The sequence below is a fragment of the Condylura cristata genome, unplaced genomic scaffold (assembly GCF_000260355.1).
Source record: "Condylura cristata isolate star-nosed mole 26May11 unplaced genomic scaffold, ConCri1.0 scaffold00004, whole genome shotgun sequence".
Classification (NCBI taxonomy): domain Eukaryota; kingdom Metazoa; phylum Chordata; class Mammalia; order Eulipotyphla; family Talpidae; genus Condylura; species Condylura cristata.
The window spans coordinates 45,761,184-45,782,525 of NW_004567105.1; the positions used below are offsets into that span (position 1 = coordinate 45,761,184).

Genomic DNA, 21,342 nt, shown 5'->3' on the forward strand with positions numbered 1-21,342 from the left:
ATATTTTGATCATTTATTCCCCCAATTATTTTGATATCTTCCCAAACTCCAGTCATATTCTTTTAAAACACATCCCCTTGATCCTAGGATCACTTGAACATCCTTTCCTTCTCTCAAATGAAATAAATGCACAAACATGTGGAAACAAACATGGGCACGTGCTACAGTGCTTACCCAATGCCCACTGCATCAGATCCAAGATAGTGAGCACCTCATACAGGCTCTTTAGAGCCAGTCCTGCTCACCTTCCTCAGTGTCTTGTCACAAGTCCTCTGTAGCCTCCACTGCTGATTGTCCAGCTTCGCCTCCCAACATTTTCAGTGCCATCTCTTCTACCTTGCATTTTGCTGCTTTGTAGGCAATTTCAGGATATGAACTGCTGATTCCTTCCTCTTCTCATGTCATGCTCCCTTATCTTAGTCCTGTGGTGTAACATTACCTGTTCATCAAGGTCCCACTCAGCGTTAACCACTCCAGGAATCCTTCCCTCACATTCTAAGGCTGAACCCAGACCATCTGTGCCCACAAGGGAAATGAACCAACTGGAAAAGTTAATTTGAATATTAGAAGGTTTTATAGTACTAGGTAGTACTGAGTGAGTACTTTCAGATTTGTCCTTCAAGATTCTGCTCAAAGGCATCTCAGGAGCTACGCCATGTACTTTAGTTACATTAATTTACTTCATTACTACAACTCTGAAGTTATTCAGGTGTTTCTGCTCTACCTAGATCTACCTATACAAAATCATAGCTTGTAAAATCACACATTCTAAGTGACAAGGCATATAGAAGAATAGAGGCAGGCCCCTCAAAACCTATGGAACTTTCTTGCCAGAGCATGAATAATGACAATTAGTAATCCTGACAATTAGTAATCCTGGTTAAATATCTACTGCCATTTGCAACTGACTTCACAATCTGAATTCTGAGACTTCTGCATCTTTCCTTCAAAAAGGAAGCTGAATTGCAAGTACTTAAAATATAGATCATTTCTTTGAAAACTAAAACTTGATCTTAAATGTAGCCTCTTTGTGAGAACTTTGTGTTAATACAGAGAGAAATATCTTTGCAGCTGCTTCCTCCACATGTTCTACTTCTTTGAGTGAAATCCATATCATTCTTAAACGCCTAATTCCACTAAACATTCAGGAAGGTAGATGCATTGTGGCTCTGTGGTTTATTTTCATCTACAGCTAAGGTTTTCTCTTTAAATATGATGAAGATTGTCATTTGCTTCCAATACTTACAGGGTATAGAAAATAAACCAGAAAGAATTCTAATTACATTAGACAGTGTCGTGTGTTTAGCATTAACATATGTGGTATTCAGAATGGGATGTATTGATACCTGTAAGATAAGAGGTCCAGACAGTGACTGTGACCACTTACAGATGAGGAAATTAAGTTTGAAACTATATATTAAGTTACCTGCCTCTGATTACCCAATGACAGAGCTAGGATTCAAAGGCAGGGTATGTACTTTCAGACTTGTGTATTTAAGGAATGAGGGAGTGAAGTGAAGAAGGAAACAAGGTAGAAGAAAAATAGATCACTGAAAAAGAAAAGTCTGTAAGAGAATACTAGTCAACATAGACATTGTGTTTTAATAGAATTAAAATCAGTAATAAGATGTAAACTACAGGAAAATTGAAAAAGAACATATGGAAGTGAATTACATTCTCCTGCCTTCATCGACTGATCATAAACAAGCACCCTTAGCTTCCTCTCATTTTCTGCTTAATAAAAGAAAATAAAGCCATAGAACATTCTGTGACCACAAATTGTGTCAGAAATAAATTTTCCTATTAGAAATTTAGTGAACCTGAAAATTAAATATTTAACGAGGATTTTAAGACATTGTGTAAATAAATTCATGTCAGTTTTGTCCACTCCCCCATCAATTCTTCCTAGTCAGCCTGCTTAAAGGCCTGCAGGAAGTTCTCTGAGATGCAATGAGAGTCACTATTAATGGTTTTGTTATACTTAGCAACACACTTAGACAAAGTAACAAAACATCTAAATAACAATAAAGCAACACACTTAGACAAAGTAACAAAACATCTAAATAACAATAAAAGAAATTTCCCAACTCACTTTTGCCACCCTCAAGAAGTACGTTTTTCCGTGTATATCCTTAAAACAAGCCTATGATTTCTTTCAAGGGCTATACAGTCCTTTGTGACCTTTATGTCAACACAAAGGGAATATCAGTAATCGGTGGGGGAAAAGTAATCTCCAACAAGTGAACAAGAGAGTTCACTGATTTGCAGAAATTAGCAGGCAAGTTTAGAGCCAGCTAGTCAGATGGGAGACTAAAGCTCAGTTACAGACAACTTCCTCAGGGTAAAACTACAGGTCCATGCATGGGTCTGGACAGTCACTATAGAGGCATGCTTGATGTCAGGGCTTAGATATTAACTGTAGTTGAAAGGCAAATTGGTCTTATCTCAAGATAGTACATATCATGAAAATAAGGTGAATATTTAAAAACAAAAATAAAAGTCAGTATTTGGCACTGACTACCAAATACTCAAAGTGACATGTTTATAAAAGGTAAAAATACAGAAAGGAAAAAATGAAAAGGACAGATAAAGTTGTATATACATTATAAGAAAAGAGGGTGAGATGTAGGACCTTAGACTAGGAATGAAACTGGATGCACCAGGCAAATTAAGTCAGGTCACCTGAGGATATGAGTCAAACCACTTGGAAACTAGATTTAAAAACTTACGAATCAGTGCCCTCCCTGGTGGCACAGCAGGTTAAAGCACAGCACTAAGAAGCTAAAGCCACTTCAGCATGAGTTCAATTCCCGCCTGCCCTGGCCCTGGAGGTGACCCACATAGTGCGGCAGACCTCTCCTGACCCACCCGCTGCTCCTCTCAGCAGTGTACTTCATTGATCTGCCTGTCCTGCTCCCTACTCCTCTCTGGTGAATCCTCTCATCGCACCTGCACCTCTGGCCTGTGCCCCAGTTCTGTATGAATAAATAAAATCTTAAAAAAATAAAACAAAACTTCCAAGTTGTTGACTTAGCTTAGAAGTGAAAGTTTAATTTTGATAGCTATGTATCTATTAGCCTTAGTGAAAATTTAGCCTTGTTACTACTTTTCCCAGAATTTTCTATAAGAATTTAACAACAGCTGCCTAATTTGGTTGTCAATCATCAAGACAACTTTTAAGAATTATAAGTAATTATAAGAATTATAAGTAATGAATGTAATTTGGGCAGAATTTAAAGTTGTGGCTAAGTATCCAATTTCCCTCTCCTCCCCCAAAAGTCCCTGATAAGAAAACCTGCATAGTGGGATGATTTTTAAGCAAAAAGTTTCTTTGCTGCTGGAATATAGAAATGTAGTTCAACAGTTACTGGTGAAAAGAATCTTTTAGATAGACCACTAGGGAGATTAATTTCAGATGATGTGTAAAATTGGTTTCACTCTTACATTTTGTGAAACAATAACCTTTTAGTCATTTCTCAAGAACCCATATTGTGAGTCACTTACTGTGGACTTGGGTGTGTGTCTCTGAAATGCTAGCGACAATAAGCATTTGTAAGTGTTATACCACATATATAGCTAAGTGCTTTGCAAACAGCATTTCACTTATTTCTCACATTAACTTGGTGAGCTAGACACATTATTCTTATTATGCAAAGACACTGAGGTTAGAAAGGACCTAGATGGACACTCCCCTCTAACACCAGGGTCCCTGCCCTTAAGCACATGCAGTACCCTGCAACCAGAAAGCAGCACAAAATCAAATAAGTTTGGGCAAGAAGTTTTTAGATGATTTTAATTGGAAAATAGAAACTCTTCACAAAACAGCAAAAAGTAGGCCTAAGAAACAAGGTTCAGGATTCATTGCATCTTAGGGTATTTCTGATTTCATCCTCTTACCTGAGACTGTTAGCATAAGGAGAAAAGTAAGAAAACAGTATCTTCTGGTTAGAAGAAAAGTCTTCCTACTGAACCTGTTAAGGGGAAGGATGTCCTAAAGGAATTCTGCAGTCTTGTGGACCCCACCTCCTACTCCTGCTTTCTGGACTCTATCCCCTAACTCCAGTGATTGGAAACTACAACTCCCAGCAGTACCAGGGAGAGAACTCTGAGGACCCAAGGGCAGAGCTAGCAGGAATTCTGGGACATTGCGGGGATAAACAGGGCACCACTGCGTCTCTCTCCGTCTTGCTCAGGAAAAGGCTCTCCAGACAGTGTTTTCAGTCAGCCGAACCAGTAACATATTCCAATTACTTTGTATCCTGCTCTCTTTCCCTGGGTTGTTTCCTATTCCTTTCCCCTTTTGTAAGTAAAACCGTTATTGACCCTTTTGTGTGTGCCTGCAGTATATCTGAATTTTGAGCGTGTGGGTGAAACCCCACAGACAGGCGGCCAAGTCTACTCTGGGCTACCCTGTAATAAACCCAGGGCTCCTACAAGAAAGAGCCATACCTCCTCCAAGGCTGTTTTCTTGGAAGCTCACCTAAGGCTGGAGAGCAAGCTGTAAATACAAGAAATGGACTTCAACATCAGAGAGAGGTGATCTTTCCAGAGAAGCTTCCAAAAATGAACATTTGCTTTGTTGGAACCGGAGGGCAAGCTGGCCCCATGTATTGAATATACTGCCTTCAGGCATAAAGCAAATACTGCAAAAGAAAAAAGAAAAACACTGCATTGATATCAATGCTCCAGTGTGAAAGGCAAAACCAAGGCTGTAGACAAGCCAGTAAGGACCTTTGATGTCAGAGACTGATCATTAAGGGCCCACTGTTTGTGAAATTACAGATGTTAGGGTCCCTCTGACTCAGAAAATGGCCATTTTATGTTACCACGTAACTAAATCTGAAAAAAGGGAGTAGATTCCAAAAGTAGAATTTAAAAAACACTTGTTAAAAAAAAAAAAAAGTTTCCTAAAGAGAAGTAGCTCTTAACCTTTTTAAAAAGTCAAATGTCCCAAGTCCTGTTTGATTAGGAGTTGTGCTCTTAGATTTTGTTGATTAAGAACATGTTTAAAGATGAGGGGGCAGGGGAAGAAACAGATGGCTTTGGTATTAATTTATACTTTGTTCATGTTAGCAACATCTACAGTTATTTGGGAAAAAAAAAAGCTGAATGGTATATATGTAAGTGAGGAATATATTTAATTTATAAATATAGGTGAGCAAATGGATTCACTGGTCCCTCAGAACTCTAAATACACTATGGTTTCTATAGCTTAATGTTAGAACCACTGCTCTAAAGCAAATAATTTTATAATTTTTATCATTTAATCCAATTATGTCCCCAAGAATCGACAGGATTAATTTGCTTTTTTATCAACTTTGCCTGAGTAGGCATATATTAAAAGTGTACCACATATAAGAGTCTCAGGAGTAATGGATATTTTACAACTTTCACTGATCAATTTTTTTAAAAAGCTTCATTTACTTTGCTTGTCTTCTTCCTCCCTTCTCTCCTTACAAGGAGTGCCTACTATTGTACCAACTGTTGGAGATTTGTTGTAATTCTTTACATATTTACTGTAAGTCTAAGGAGCTCTAGAGTAAAGAAAGTCGGCTGCCTTTGTTTGCACTAGCATTTCCCAATTGTCTTCATGTTTTTTGCAACTAAATTTCCAGGTTTCTACAGCAGCAATTCTCAAACATGAGCATAAAACAGAATCTTCCACAGGGTCTGCTTAAAAAGTAGATGGAAACATTAACCAAAACAAAGGTACACTACAAAGATTGAGAGAAAACGTTTGTATACAATACTAATGACAAGGAACTGATCACAAGGATCTACTAAGAGCTGACAAAACTGAAGAAAAACAAAGTGAACAACCCAGTCAAAAGATGGACAGAAGAGCTAAAAAGACATTTGTCCAAACAGGAAATGCAAATGGCCAACAGGGATATGAAAAAATGTTCAACATCACTGGTAATCAGGGAAATGTAAAACAAAAGCACAGAGAGATACCAGTTTACACCAGTGAGAACTTCACATATAAAGAGAGAAAAATAGCAAAAAAAAAAAAAAAAAAAAAAAAAATGTTGGTGAGAATGAGGAGAAAACAGAACCCTCCTACATTGCTGGTGGGAATACAAATTGGTCAAACCAATATGGAAAGCTGTGTGGAGGTTCCTCAAACTGCTGAAGATGGACCTCCCATATGATACAGCAATTCTACTCCTGGGTATCTAAGTAAAGGAAGCAAAACTATTAATTCAAAAATACCCTGCACTGCTGTTTTACAGTACTATGTTCAATAAACTATGGAAACAACCCAAATTCCCAAAAACAGATGACTACATCAAGATGTGAGATATATATATATATACACACATACATACATACATACATACATACATACATACATATATATATATACATACACACATACACACACACAGAGACACACACATATATATGTACATATAGACAGTGGAATACCACTCAGCAATCAAAAAGATAAACTCATGCCATTTGCAGCAACATGGATGGAGCTGGAAGGGATCATGCTCAGTGAAATAAGCCAGAAAAGAAGAAAAATACAGATGGTTTCGTTTATAGGAGGAATGAAGGGGACCCAAATAAGGGATGGGAAGAAGTAATTATACTGAAGTAAAAATCAAGGCCCTCCCTGGTGGCGCAGTGGGTTAAAGCACAGCATTAAGAAGCTAAAGCCATGAGTTCGATTCCTGGTTGCCCTGGAGGTGACCACATGGTGTGGCAGACCTCTCCTGACCTGCCCGCTGCTCCCCTCAGCAGTGTACTTCATCGATCTGCCTGTTCTGCTCCCCATTCTGTCTCTGGTGAAGCCTCTCACCGCCCCTGAGCCCTCGGCCTGTACCCCAGTTCTGTATGCACAAATAAACCTTTAAAAAAATGCATGAGTTAATTAATTTCTGTAATAATGCTAAATTAAGTAGTAGTCAGTATTTGTTAAGATTTGACTATGTACTAGGCAGTACTATAAGTGTTTTTTTAACTTTATCTCACTGAATTATCAATAAAAACCATTGAACTATTTTTAAAAAGGCAAAAATAACTCCTCCCAGGTGATGAAAGGGGTTAAGTTGCAGCACTATGAAGCTATCAGCAGCAACCACTGCAGTACAAGTTCAATACCCAGTCAGGAAGGTGACCCACATGGTACTGCAGACCTCTCCTGTCTCGCCTGCTGTTCCCCTCAGCACTGTATTTCAGTAAATTCCCATTTTGCTCCCCACCCTGTCCTTGGTGAATTATCTCATCCCCACACCTCTGACCTATACCCCAGTTCTTGTATGCTTAAGTAAAATAAAGAGTAGGCCCTCCCTGATGGTGCACAGCACTGAGAAGCTAAAGCCACTTCAGCATGAGTTCGAACCCCACCCGCCCCAGAGGTGATCCACATGGCGAGGCAGACCTCTCCCACCCGCTGCTCTCCTCAGCAGTGTACTTCCTCGATCTGCCTGTTCTGCTCCCCACTCTGTCTCTGGTGAAGCTTCTCATTGCCCTACACCTCTGGCTCGTACCCCAGCCATGTATGCATAAATATGTCTTTAAAAAAAGAAAAAGATAAAGAGTAGATAGAGGAACCTACCCCCAGTGTTTCAGGGTGGACCCAGGCCATCTGCATTGATAATGCATATGTGAGGAAGGGCCTGCTGACTCCACTGGGTGCCAGCTAGGTTTGTATTCCAAACTTCCAGAGTGGAAGTTTCCCGCTCTGGGCAGCACCCTGCTCCTGCAGCACCCTGCTCCTGCAGCACAAGGCAGTGGAGCAGCTACACAGAGGTCTGGTGCTGGCGGGCCTTGATGTTGGTCTGAGCTCCCGCCTTTTTATACTTGGTGCCAGGAGGGAAAGCATGGACCTATGCGGGGGAGCTAAGTGAACTACCCATGTGCATCAGCTCATTAGTCAATTAATCAGTGCCTGATAGGCAAATCGAAGATGGCCCAATCTGTCACTTAGAATTGAAAATGGTCCAATCCGGCAGGTATAACTAGGGTGGGGGATCATGAAAGAGGATATAAGGCAATGCAGGAGATAGCTTGGGACTCCTAGACCTCAAAACTCCCATTTTGTGCTTAGCCTCTGAAGAAAAATAGAAGAACAAAGAAGCATCTAGTAGCCAACCTCCAATGAGAGAAGTCAAAAAGCTTACTAGTGACAGGGTGCCTGTACCTGCCTCTGGTCCTCCCATTGCCACCACCTGAAAAGAGCACCAAAGGCCCTGGGATGAGTGTCTCAAAGAGCTGTTTGTTGTGGATGCAGGCCAACAACTCACAAAGTTGTCATGCTGGTGTTGGTAACACCACCTGGAGAACAGGTGACAAGTGCTAGTAAGCAAGGCTGTCACAATGTATCTGGCACCTCCTTCTGGTGCCATTGTGTCCCTTGCTTTCTGGTCCAGTGTCCAGTGCTGTCCATCCCAATCTCCAGATAGTAGCTGTGGGCTGCTGTGGTGTCATGTCATCAGCCTAACCTGGGAGTGCATCTCGCTGCAGTGAGCTGGACCCTGGCCCTGCTTGCCAGTGCAACATGTGCTCCTGGCCCTCGTTGGTGAGATAGCACCATCTTACATGATTGGCCTTTCGTTTGGGACTTCTGGACACCGTAGACACCACTTGTGCCTTAGAACTCTTCGTTTCCCCTGTTTGTTAAATAAACCCCATTTTGTTGTTCCCTGAGCCTGAGCAGTCTTACAGTTGTGCACACAGTGAAAAGCCCACAGGCAGTGACCTATCTGTGTTTGTAGATGCAAATTCATAGCCAGCTTGAAGATTTTAGGTGAAGACTTAGAATGAAAAATGTAAAATATTATGTTAATTTTTATAGTGATTGCTACTTTTTTTGGACATACCGGGCTAGATGACATGTATTACTAAAATTGATTTTGCCTTTAGTATTACTAGCTAGAAATTTTTAATTTACATGATTGGCTTACCTCCTATTTCTATTGGACAGTACTGTTTTAGATGAATTTTCTGATTTAATCCTCACAAAAATCTCCAGGACAGGCAATATTCCATTTCACAGATGGGGACACTAAGGCCCAAAAATCCCAGAAAGTATACCCAACGATGACCAGTTAAGTATCTACCCAGGTTAACACTAGATTGTCAAAGGGATTATATCTAAAAACGTAATGAAGCACATCAGTTGGCATTAATGAGAACTTGGCATCCAAATAATAATTTACTGCAGTGTTTTGATACCAAGAGAACAGGATGAAGTCATAAGCTTCTCAACTTCTCGTAAATTCAATCTTGTGAGATTAACCTGGATATCATAAATATCACCAAACACTTAACAATGCAGAAGGCCAAGGCCATTACTATAGCCTGTCTTACCAGATGAGGGATACGAATTAAATTCCATCAAACCATACTGAGCCAATACACTTTGACAAGCACCTTGCATCCAAAACCTCCAAGAGCCTGGACTTTTTTTCTAATTTGCTCCCCCTTTGTTTTCACCCAGAGACAAAAGACAACCTAGTAAAATGCTGAATGGGGTAAAAGAAAATGCAACCAAGTTAATAGGCAACTATAGATGGCCCTTCAGAATTTATAAAAACAAGAAAACAAAAGGGCACGTTTCCCTCAGTGCACAATACTCCTTTTGTTTAAGAGCCAAGTCGCAGTCTTGAAACGTGTTGGTAATAAATCAGCAGGCATGATTCTAAATCAACCAATTTTATGAAATAAGCCAAGAGTTGAAAGAGGCAGGACTAATTACCAGCATTCCTTGATGAATTACTTAGCGGCGTGTGCTAAGTCAATGTGCGTCTATGTCTTGATCCCCAATTTTATCCCGTACTTATTTCCCAGGAGGTAAAAAGAACATGTGGCTAATTAAGGCACAGATCTCCACAGCCAGAAGTACTCAAGGTAAGATTTCTTTTGAAAAAAGAAAGGAAAGTTTCTTTCCCTGGTACTTATTAATCTAATTTTTACTACTTCACTAGAAAAATAGAGCTAATCTTGTCACCTTTAGGCAGTTTGAACCACCATACAATGTTAAGAAAAAATGCTACATATTTGTCATTCAGCCAGTAAGAATTTCTTAAGCCTTTCCTAACCAGCAGGAATGTCTCTGGTTTGTCGCTTCTAATTAAGTCTCAACAAAATTTCCAGACCTTAAATTTTAATTATACAAAACTCAGGCCAACAAGGGAGATTATGACAAAGCTATTTCTGGTGGCAAGATAGTAAAAATCTGAATTCTGCTCTTACTGGTGGGCTTTAACTACTTTTAAATTTTACTCACAAGCTGGTAATTCCAATCTTTTTCATTCATTTTTAATTTTCAAGACCTTTACATCTTCCTATCTTCCTATAGCAAAGCCCAAGAGCATAATAACCTCACCTGACAGAAGTGTATTGCTCAGAACTTTGTGAATGGAAAGGACTTTCCTAAGGCTGCTAACTAAAATGCTTGGCGATAACTCACTGGAATTACATTAAGAACTTCTGGATACGCTCTCCTATTGAGAAAGATAAATCATAAAGAAACCCTTTGATTGTCACCATTAACAATCACAAAACCCATTCCAGAGGTAACTGGTAAGAACCATTTAGTGCTGTTGTATATTCATCTATACCCTTTTCCGGGACATTCTTTATAGGTTTTGAAAGAGTGATCAAAACAAGTTTCTTTTTTTCTAGTGTCATACTCTACCTTAACAGCCTCTTATTTCATCAATGATCCAATTTTGATTCATCTCCTTTTGACAAATTTATAAACTTTGTAAAGCTTATAAATTTACACATTTATAAAATATGCGAAATCATAGAACCTTATAAACAAAATCTGAAATATTAGTGTATTATCAAGCTAAATTTTTCCTTAAAGTTCAGGTTGATATTCAAAGTCCATAAAAAGTGACATATTCAGGACAAGAGTCAATATTTGAGTACTGCAGAGGGGGACAGAGAAAGGAAAACTATGAATGCAGCCATCATTTCAGGAAAATGTGTATACTAGTAAAACTAAACAGTGAATAATGTGAGTCTATCAATTGAGTATTACAAAAAAAATTAAGACAATACAGCTATCCTACTGAGTTTTATAGAATCACAAAACATGAGTTATGAGAGCCAGGGTCAATAGGATATTTTTAATATAAGTGGTCTTGAGTTATAATCTTCAGTGTTACAGAAACTTTCACTGTCACATTTGTGGCCAATAGTGATAACTACAGTTAATACATCTAAACCATAAATTACCATACACATATGGTTAATGAGTGCAGGTGATCTTTTTGTAAAGTAAGAATATACCCAGTTCTTTCATCTAGCATACTGTGAAATTATGGAGACACTTTAATTATTCAATACAAATGACTCCTTACTAATTCTCAATGCTAAAAAGATCAATCAAGCTTGAGAGACTTATCTTTATTTTCCTTTTGCTAGTCCACTATGCGCTAATATAGTTAGTCTCCTTAGAAAGGCACTGGTTTGTTCCTGAGCTCTTCAGAAAACAAAAGGGTCAGCAGGGAATATGGTTATAAGTAGTTAAGTAGGGTGTGTAACCTAAATATGTGTCCAGTAGCCAGTGACTATCTCCCTATGCTTCAGTGTCCCCATCTAGAAGACAGCACTTATCTCTCCTATCCTGTAGAGTGCTAGAGGGATCAATGAGATAGAAAATATGAAATGATCACCTCCATCACTCTATTTAGTCAGTGCCTTTCGTCTTCCAAATTGGTTCAGGTAGTAAACGTACATTCAAAATGCCTGAATCTCTGAATATGTGCCCCTGGGTCCAGGCTATTATGTCAGTTGAGAAATTGATCATGACTACCTCTCCCTCCTAAAATTTCTCAGCTCCTTCAAGAGGTTCTACCTCAGTTAAGGAATATGGACCATGGAGTCCAACAGGGCTCAAATCTTGACATGTCACCTGCTTCAGTGCCTTTAGGTGAACTATTTAAGCATTTCACCTCAGTTCCTACATCTATGAAATGGGGATGCTAATAATAACTGCCCAATGCTGGCATATGCTAACTATGGCTGCTATTCTAGTAGATTTCCTATGGAGATACAGACTGGCTGGAATGCAGGAGGCTCATATTGAGAAGCCTTGGTAAGTGTTCTTCAAATACAACACAAATAGAGAAGGTTGGGAAAGATGCCGAGTGCTCCACAGGAATGTTTCTCAACCTTTTTTTCATCATCATGCCCCTATGGAGGCTTTTAACACATTTTTTTCAACCTAATTGCTCTCCCAGATGGCCATTCCCATTAAATTTTAACAGGCACACATACTGTATACCTGATTATATATATTTATATCAGTTTACTGTAACATCTAAGACTTTCTTGGTTCTAAGAACCAATTCTTGCCCTCTTGGGGAGTGAGGGGACAATAACAACCCTGTTAAGGATGCATGAATATAAAGGTATCATCACATTAAAAAGAAATTAGCATTTAGAATCAGATTTTTAAGAAAGGCTACATTGACGTTTTAGTCCTCATTTCTAGACCCCAAACCCTAATAATCTCCATCAGATGCTATTCTGACTTCCTGTCACATGGCATTAGCAGTGTGTAAATAAAAGAAGATTCTACCTCTTTTTTCTGCTTCTTTTAATAGCAGAAGAGAGAGGGAACTGAGGAGGAATCCCTCTACAGAAACCCAGGAGATGATTTTAATGATCACAAAGTAGCCTACTGAGAAGAGGATAAAGTTCTTTGAACTTAAAGAGAAGGCATTCTGCCAAATCCTTATTTCAGATTCAGGTGTGGGTGAGCACAGCTGACCCAACATACAACCTGAGGAAATAAAACCCCCTAGTTTCTATTGTAGCCCTTGGTCACATGAAAGTCGGGTCATAAGGGAAGACATAGTTTCCACTTCTGCCAATAACGCCAGGCTGCAATGAGAACAGAAAATGAACCCAGCTTATAGCTGTGCCTGGGTTGACTATTTTGTTTTACATATTGTTCCCCATGAATCAGCCCTTTTAAGGGAGTGAGGCCTAAAAGTATAAGCAATGATGACTTTTTCTCAGCCAGCATTTCCTGACTAAAATCAGTCCCTACCTTACCATCAGAAAACATGTAACATTAATCGATAAGAATGCACTTGCCCCAGAGGCAGATGTTAAGTTTGATTTTCCCAAAGTGAGACCACACTTGGTACAAAGCACCTCCTTGTATCAGTGAGCTTTGTGAAGCTGCATGAAGAGCAAATGCGGTGCCATGAGAGCCTATGCAAGTAGGCTCACACTTTTAAAACCCTATATGATCTAGCTGCTTTCAAAACACAGAACGTGACATCCCTGTTCTGCTTAAGGAAGAACACAGTTGGAAGCAGTGGTTTGAAGTAGAAGCGAGCAGAAGGAAAAGAAATTCAATTTCATTAGCTCCACTTGCAAATGCAAAACAAAGAGAAATATAGTATTTACTTCCACCTGACAGATGCATTTCATTATGAAAGGCAACCATAAAGCTTGAAAAGAACAGCAGTAAGAAAAGCTGTACTCTAAACTTAACAGCAGCTCCTTCCACGGAGTGCAAGAGAGGGCCAGAGGTGGAGGGAGCAATCCAGGACCAAAGCAGTGTGTTGGCTACATATTTCCATACTGTTTATGTGTTCCAAGCTAACAACTAATATCTGTAATTTTGAAAAATCAGTAAAAGTTAGCTATAAAAAGAAAGAAAATTATTTTATTATGACAGAGGGACCTCAAATTGATACAAACTGAAGATTCAAAACCCTGTTGGAAAATAAGGTTCAACAGCTATTTGTGAAAACTGGAAAATGAGTCCTAAGTCAGCCTTTAAGAGGCAATCTTGTAGTCTGATCACAAAAGGAAGAACAATGAAGCTTATAAAAATGGCTGAAATCTAGGCTCACAGAATGTTTGTGTTTTGACTGAGGACAAAACTATGATGGCCTAAGGATGAATATAAATTAAAATATGATAGTCCAGGGACTAGTTATTAGGTATCCTTTCTCATGGAGACAGAACCCTAAGGTAAGTCAATCTGAAATATTCTACATCTGTTCCTGCTTCTCATGGATACAGTGATGCTAATAAGGTTCTGGATTCCTGGCTAAGTTAGCCAGGAACAAAATCTAAATGCATGGAGTATGAGAGTGATCCGTGATCCCAATTCATAAGCAAACAACCCACCTGTAACTCCCCTGGGCTTTTTCATGTTTCTGTATTATTCTTAAAGGACCCATACCTTAAAAATGCTGCACCAGATAGATTTCATAATTTACAGAGAAAAGGTAGCAATTTCATTCATCCACCTTTCCCCCAACTAATGATATTCCAAAGGCAATTTCAATAGTAGAACAGGGAAACAAAGAAGCAAGACTTCCATCATGACTTGCTAGAATCACTGTCAAAATAGGAAGTGATATTTATAAGAAAACCAGAAAATGAATGCAAAAGTAAATTCAGTTTATGATAAAGTGAGACCTGGAAAAATGTGTCCCTGAACTTATAGAAGAGTAAGCACCATTTCTATTTCTGGAGCAATCTGCCAACTTCTTATATTATCAGAGGTGATTTGAGAAAACAGGGAAAGATTGAAAAGTGAATTCTTAAAAAAAAAAAAAAGTAAATTCTCTCAGATTACTTAAATATTCTAAAGTTATCCCCAAATTCTATTTTCCCTTTAAGTTCATATAACAATAGTCAGAACAGAAAAGCTCAATGCATAATCTATTCCAGAATGAATATCTTTTCTTTAATTTCCAAGGTAAAAGGGAGGAAAGGAGAGAAGAAGGAAGTCCTTGGTGATTCCCTACAAACTGCAACAGATACACACACACACAGAGAGACATACACATACACCGACTATAAAGGAATGTTTTCAAAATATAAATTGTGAGAGTCCATGTTGCAGGAAAAAGAAGGAAGAAAAATTCTGATGAATTTGAGAGCCCAACATCAGAGTAACCAGAGGTTATTTCTGTAATCAGGCATAGTTAGAAGACACTATGAGCATATATACTGGGTGAATGTGAGAATGATAATGGAGGTAGGTGGCTCTGCTTTTAGCTACCTATGTCTTCGAGATCTGTCCTGGTTTCTTGACTTTAGGTTGAAAGATACCAGATCAGAGTTTAAACCCCAGGTCTGAATGACTCACGTGTCAACAAAACTGACCAGTGGAAGAAACAGTTTCCATTAATGGCCCTTAATAATTTATTTTGTTGTTGTTGTTGTTACTTCAAAATTTGAAATACAGGCAGTGCTCACTATTGTGAAACAGTATTATATGATATTGGTTAATGCATGCATGACAAAGAAGCACCTTTAAATTACAATATATAGTTGAGCAGGGTTGTTCTTAAGAAACCGACAGTAAGCCCTCCCTGGTGGTGCCGCGGGTTAAAGCACAGCACTGAGAATCTAAAGCCGCTTTCCCATGAGTTCGATTCCCGCCTGCTCCGGAGGTGACCACATGGCGTGGCAGACCTCTCCTGACCCGCCCGCTGCTCCCCTCAGCAGTGTGCTCCGTCGATCTGCCTGTTCTGTTCCCCACTCTGTCTCTGGTGAAGCCTCTCACCGCCCCTGAGCCTCTGGCCTGTACCCCAGTTCTGTATGCACAAATAAATCTTAAAAAAAAAAAGAAAAAAAAAGAAAAAGAAACCGAGAGTAAATCTATACTACTTAAACATATAACAAAAAGGAATAATTATTCCATGTTACCCAACATAAAAATTAATAATAGGTACAAAGTGATAGAATCAATTCAATCCATATAGAAACCAAAAGCTAATCCTGCAAAGCTTCAGGGATTACAGACTGAACAATGATCATTTGAGGAATCAGTAATGTAAATTTCCAACTTCTAATACAAATTCCAAAGGCTACTCCTAAGTTTACCAGAAACTGTTGACAATTTTTAAGCATGCTTTACAAAGCTTCAGATTTGAAGTATAACTCTGCCAAAGAGAGACTTAACCTGAAAACACTAATTTAGTTTTTCAAAATCATCATCCAACTCAATGATAGCCAAATGTTGGTAATGAGCACTTATGTATGTGATCTTCTTTCAAATTCCTGCAAACCAAAGTAGGGCAGGATTCTCCAGCACCAACTTTTGTGTCTGAGAGTAAACATCTATCTCGACTGAGAAGCAGGATGTTCTATTTTAGCAAGTTAAATCTTTCAAAATTAAAATAAGAATTTATTCAAACCACACTAAGAGAAAATGTTTACCTATTATAATCTATTTTGCTAGGTACTCAATTAGTGCACGTAATATTACTCATTCCCTAAAAATGTATATTCAGAGAAATTTAAATTTACTTTTGTTATTCACCTTTTACTTTATGAAGTTATACCTATGACTTTAAAATTATAAGGGAAAGGGCCCTCCATGGTGGTGCAGTGGGTTAAAGCACAGCACTAAGAAGCAACTTAAGCATGAGTTCAATCCCCACCTGCCCCGGAGGTGACCCACATGGCGTGGCAGATCTCTCCTGACCCGCCCGCTGCTCCCCTCAGCAGTGTACTTTGACAATCTGCCTGTTTTGCTCCCTACTCTGTCTCTGGTGAATCCTCTCACAGCCCCTACACCTCTGGCCTGTACCCCAGTTCTGTATGCACAAATAAATAGACCTTTAAAAATATATATATAAGGAAAAAACAAAAAATGGCCATATTCTCTCACTGTTGCATTAGTATTTTCATACACAAAACTTTAGAAAATATGTAAACTATCTATATAAAGCACCAACTCATTAACTATCCAAAGAAATAACTTTCTTTGGATTTCTTTGGAAATATTGTATTTCTTAGAATGTCATTATATATGAAATAATAAATTTTAATGTGGTCTTTTACCTAATAAATTCTGCCTTAACACTACCAGACCTATCCACACTAGGCCAACAATTCTTCCTTCTCATTTAAGTGACATTTCATCACTCTATATAGCTGAAGTATAAAAATGCACAAGTTAAGCAAAAGTAAAGCTATATTAAGCATAACATAGAAATTTATCAATTGCTTATTTTAAATTAGATTAGGTCTTCCAGGTGTTAACAACTCCTTTGTGTTTTAACTTTGGACATTTTTCTGGCATACCTAAATTAAGGATCACATCTCAGTGTTACCAGGATACAGCAATACGAGAAAAAATGGGTAGGAATATTATACAGAACAATATAGATTTTAAATTTAATCAGTTGAAAATACATACTTCAATTACAAAATAAAAGCATTTTAAAGTGTTGTCCATTTTTAATATGACACGGAAATGACTTTTCAACACATGAGGGTAATTCTACCTCTACCAGATATTACTGCCTTTACAGGAATATTGATCTCACTATCACTGTCAACTTGGGCATAAACTACTAGTAGCACAAATCCATGTTATTTATCACTTTTAATGTGTCAAACAGACAAAAGAAGCAGACTATTATATGGTGGGCAAAAATAGATCTCTCTCCATATTTTCCTATTACTTAACTTAGATACTTCTTTAATAAGTTATAGGCAAACAACTCGAGTCTTGTGAACACCACACAACAATTTAAATCTTAAATAAATCTTAAATCTATAAAAACTGTGTAACTCAATGTCTGCTCAAACAGAACAGAAAGACTTAATGTATAATCTATTCCTGAAAGAAAAGCTTGCCTTTGCCCTGGAGTGGAGGATAATAAAGCATCCATTAATTATGGCACTATCCAGGGTTTCAGCTATATAAGAGAAAAAGTTTTTGCTAAACTGTTTGGGTCCCTTTTGCTCCTATCAGAATTTTAGTTGGTTTTTCTATGAAACAGTTTCATTATGTCATCACTACAAGTTAAAAAAGTCTTTGCAAACAAAAACCAAATGACTTTGAATTTGTTATTGAAGAATCTCTTGCCTACTTCCTGGTATGGATCATTTATTGCTTCCCAATTATAACACATCATTCCCTCATTTGCTTTAATAGTAAACTTTGAATAGTGGGAGTTTTTTTTTTTTTCTTCTGAGAACACAAATGAATGCAAAGACCAATAATGAATCACTGGCGTGTAAAGTTCACATTGTTTAATGAACAGTAACATTGGGATCTTCTTTAGAATGAATCAATTAGGTGAGTGGAGTTAAAAAAAAAATTAAGTAAGGAAGTTCCTTTACTTTCCTTTTACTTTTCCTTGCATCAGTCATATTTAAGCGTTAGAATGTTTACCTTTAATCAAGGAGTATCTCCCAATGTGATGTGGAGGATACATGGGGGAGATGGACTTCTATTCTTAGACTTGCTACAATTTTCTCTAGTAATTAGGAAGCTATATGTCCCTGATTGAATGATGCTAACAAGCTCCTACAGTTTCTTTTTTAGCAAAAAATCAAAGAGACCCAAAACAGCTCACTTCAGGATTAGGCAATCTGGTTATTAAAGCATAGAAAATTCTTTTACAGTTTTATATCTAACAAGATGTTCTAAAAGAGACAGTCTATAGCTAAAATGATTTCCAAAATACGGAAGAAAGTGAAGAATGACCATGTATTTAGGAAAAAAATAAATATACACTATTAGAAAGCTTCATGTCTCATAATTTATATATTTTGAAACTTTTCTGAAGAAAGATGGAAATATATCATTGCAACACACATCAATTACCACCAACTATAAATCGCAAACTACTTGCGATTTCTCACAGAACATCAACATTCCCCCCTCCTCCATTTAGTGAAGGTTACTACTAGTGCAGTTATAGCGCATTTGCATCTTTTTCAACTATACCCGAATCAATGAAGTTGGTATTTACAAATGATTCCAATGGGTCAATACAACCAAGTACAAATTCAGGGAGACAAAACATCTAGAAAGTAAAAAATGTTGTGGAAATTGGCTGGGCCCAACCAATAAGAGGATACTCACGTACCTTAAGGACTTCCATGGGCACCTGGGTGGCAGAGGGAAGGGTGGTGGGCACACTGACGTTTATGGCTGGTGTCTGACTCACGGGTACTCTCTGTTGCATGAACTGGGCAGCCTGCAGCTGCTGCTGCTGCTCCCTGCGCTCCTGCTCCTGCATCTGCTCACGCATGAGTTGCTGGCGTAGCAAAATGCGTGATGTCATACTGGAGGAGCTTATCGGAGGCTTGGAGGCCCCAGGATGCTCCTCGGAATTGCTGTGGGAAAAGCAAAAAAAAAAAAGCACATTTAGTTTTCTAATGAGACCCTTCATTTGCATTTTGGGATATCCTAAAGTACACTAAACTATGGAATGAGTCTTTGCAGATATAATCAAGTCACAGAATAGTACTCCACCTAACTGAAAATCAAGAGGTGACAGGATGTAAGTCATTAGTAGCTGAATAAAATTAAGTCAGTTAAATTGCATCTAGGCATTTTAATCATATGGGCTTTTTTTTTTTTTTTGACACCTTATTGCACTTACCACTCAGCACCAAATATAGGGCTGTCATATGAACTGCCAAGAATCAATGCATCTTAAATGGCACACAAATTCTACTTTGAAAAATAAATCAGTCAATTTACTAACCAAATACCTACTCCCTACTTTTATGTATTATCTGAATATCTTTTAAAAGCCTAAAATGTCTACTAAAATAGAAAAGGTAAACTTTGTGTAGGGAAATTTTTCTAAGCAACAAGAAGTAAAAATCATTAATGAAAGAAGCATTTGTACCAAAATGTTAACAGTGAACTCGACCTTAGTCTTTAGGAGGGGAGCAGAAGACAAACTGGTTTGACATCCCAATTCTTCTCTGCCTGTTTGTCTTTGTACTGTCTTTTCTTCTGATTCATCTTGGCATGAGCTCTCCTACATGAGCTCTGTGAGTTCCCAACAAACCCTACTTCTAATGGCTTCGGTACTTACTGTGCCCAAAAGAATTTAAAATGCTTTAGTACCAGTCATAAGAAGAAAACACTTTTTAACTTTCCTACCTATGGTTTTCAATTATTTATCTTGCCAGCTATCCAACAATGAGTTATTGAATTTTATACCTTAGTTATCTTATCTGGAAAAGAGCGATGCCAATAGTTTTTCACCCATTTTTCAAAGTGGAAGAAGCCTTTTAAATGTCTATTGCATCATTTGGATTTTTAAAGCCCTACTTCTTTGAGATTTTGTGGATAATAATAAAATGAACAAAATAATAAACATAACTTCCCCAGTAAAATGAGTGTTAAGTAGTACTGCCTCAATAAATGGTCACTGGTATTATTTGCTAGAAAATTTATTTTTTTTTTTTTGGTTCTAACAATACAATTTTCTAAAAGATCTCTGCTTAGAACGAAGAGTACAAAAGCTATGCTTCTGAAAATTGATAGAGTGATAATTGGTAAAATATTCAATCCTGATTAAGTCATCCTTTAAAACAAATAGATGCACCTTTAGCTTCCTTCCTTGAGTGTGAATCAGACCATTGTTTTAACTTCCAACAAAAGACAAATTAAAGACTTTGCATCAGTGCTCATGGGACATTCCCAAGAAAATGCATTTTTCTACACTTTGAATAGAAAAATTACTCTCCTTAGAGATGGCAACTGTCAAACTCTGTAGGTTACAAAATGTGCCAGCTGATGAAGAAACATTTGTTTTTTACCCTCATGCAGTTCTAGAAAATCAGATAACAAAAATCATGTAAGCAATTTACTTATAATTACTATAGGAAATTGATTCAGGTTCATAAAATGTAATAATATGCTGCCATTAAAAATGGTGAAGAAATATATTTAGAATTATTTATGAAAACTACACAATATCAGAAATTTAGAAAACTCAGATCCAAAATAATATTCAAGTATGATCCAATTAAAATAATGCTAATTACAAGAAAACATAAAACGATAATGTTACTCTGAGTCATTGCTAGTACATATTCTTATGATCTTTGAACAACAGAATTAATAAAAACTTGTAAAACTATTCATACAATTTGTTTCAGAAATTTCATTAATGGACAATAATTCTAAAAATAAAATTACTCAAAAATGTGGAAAACTTGGCAATAAAAAGTTATTTACAAAGTAAAAAATATTCTGAGTCATCTAACTTTGCCCCCAGTAAGCAAATGCTTAAATAACTTAAGAGGGGAGATGTTGGTCTAAGAGTTGAGTTACAACATGAGTCAGTGCTGTGGATTTAAAGTACAGCATGGTGAATATACTTCAGTGAAGCTAGGGACAAAGGAGAGATAAAGTCATTGAAAAGATTTAAGAATAAAATAGGTTGAAGAAAAAAAAATAAATTATGGTACATTGATTTGATAATAATATTACTAATTTTTAATTAGTACAACTAAAACACAAAATGTGAAGTGAATGTATGAATAAATTCAAAAGTAGTAATCAAAGTGTATTTACATTCTAATTTAAAATAAGTAAATATGTACCTTATACACACACACATTATCAGAGTGAGA

General features: G+C 37.5%; 1 protein-coding gene across 3 annotated transcripts in view; it reads right to left on the bottom strand.

Annotated features, from left to right (window-relative positions):
* The window catches only part of MITF (microphthalmia-associated transcription factor), a 200,513-nt gene that overhangs the window by 61,578 nt on the left and 117,593 nt on the right, over window positions 1–21,342 (bottom strand). For all 3 annotated transcript variants that reach the window (XM_004675981.2, XM_004675980.2, XM_004675982.2), the window contains exon 2: window positions 18,831–19,080. In XM_004675981.2, the coding sequence (XP_004676038.1) occupies window positions 18,831–19,080 (250 nt within the window). The remainder of the gene's footprint in view (window positions 1–18,830; window positions 19,081–21,342) is intronic.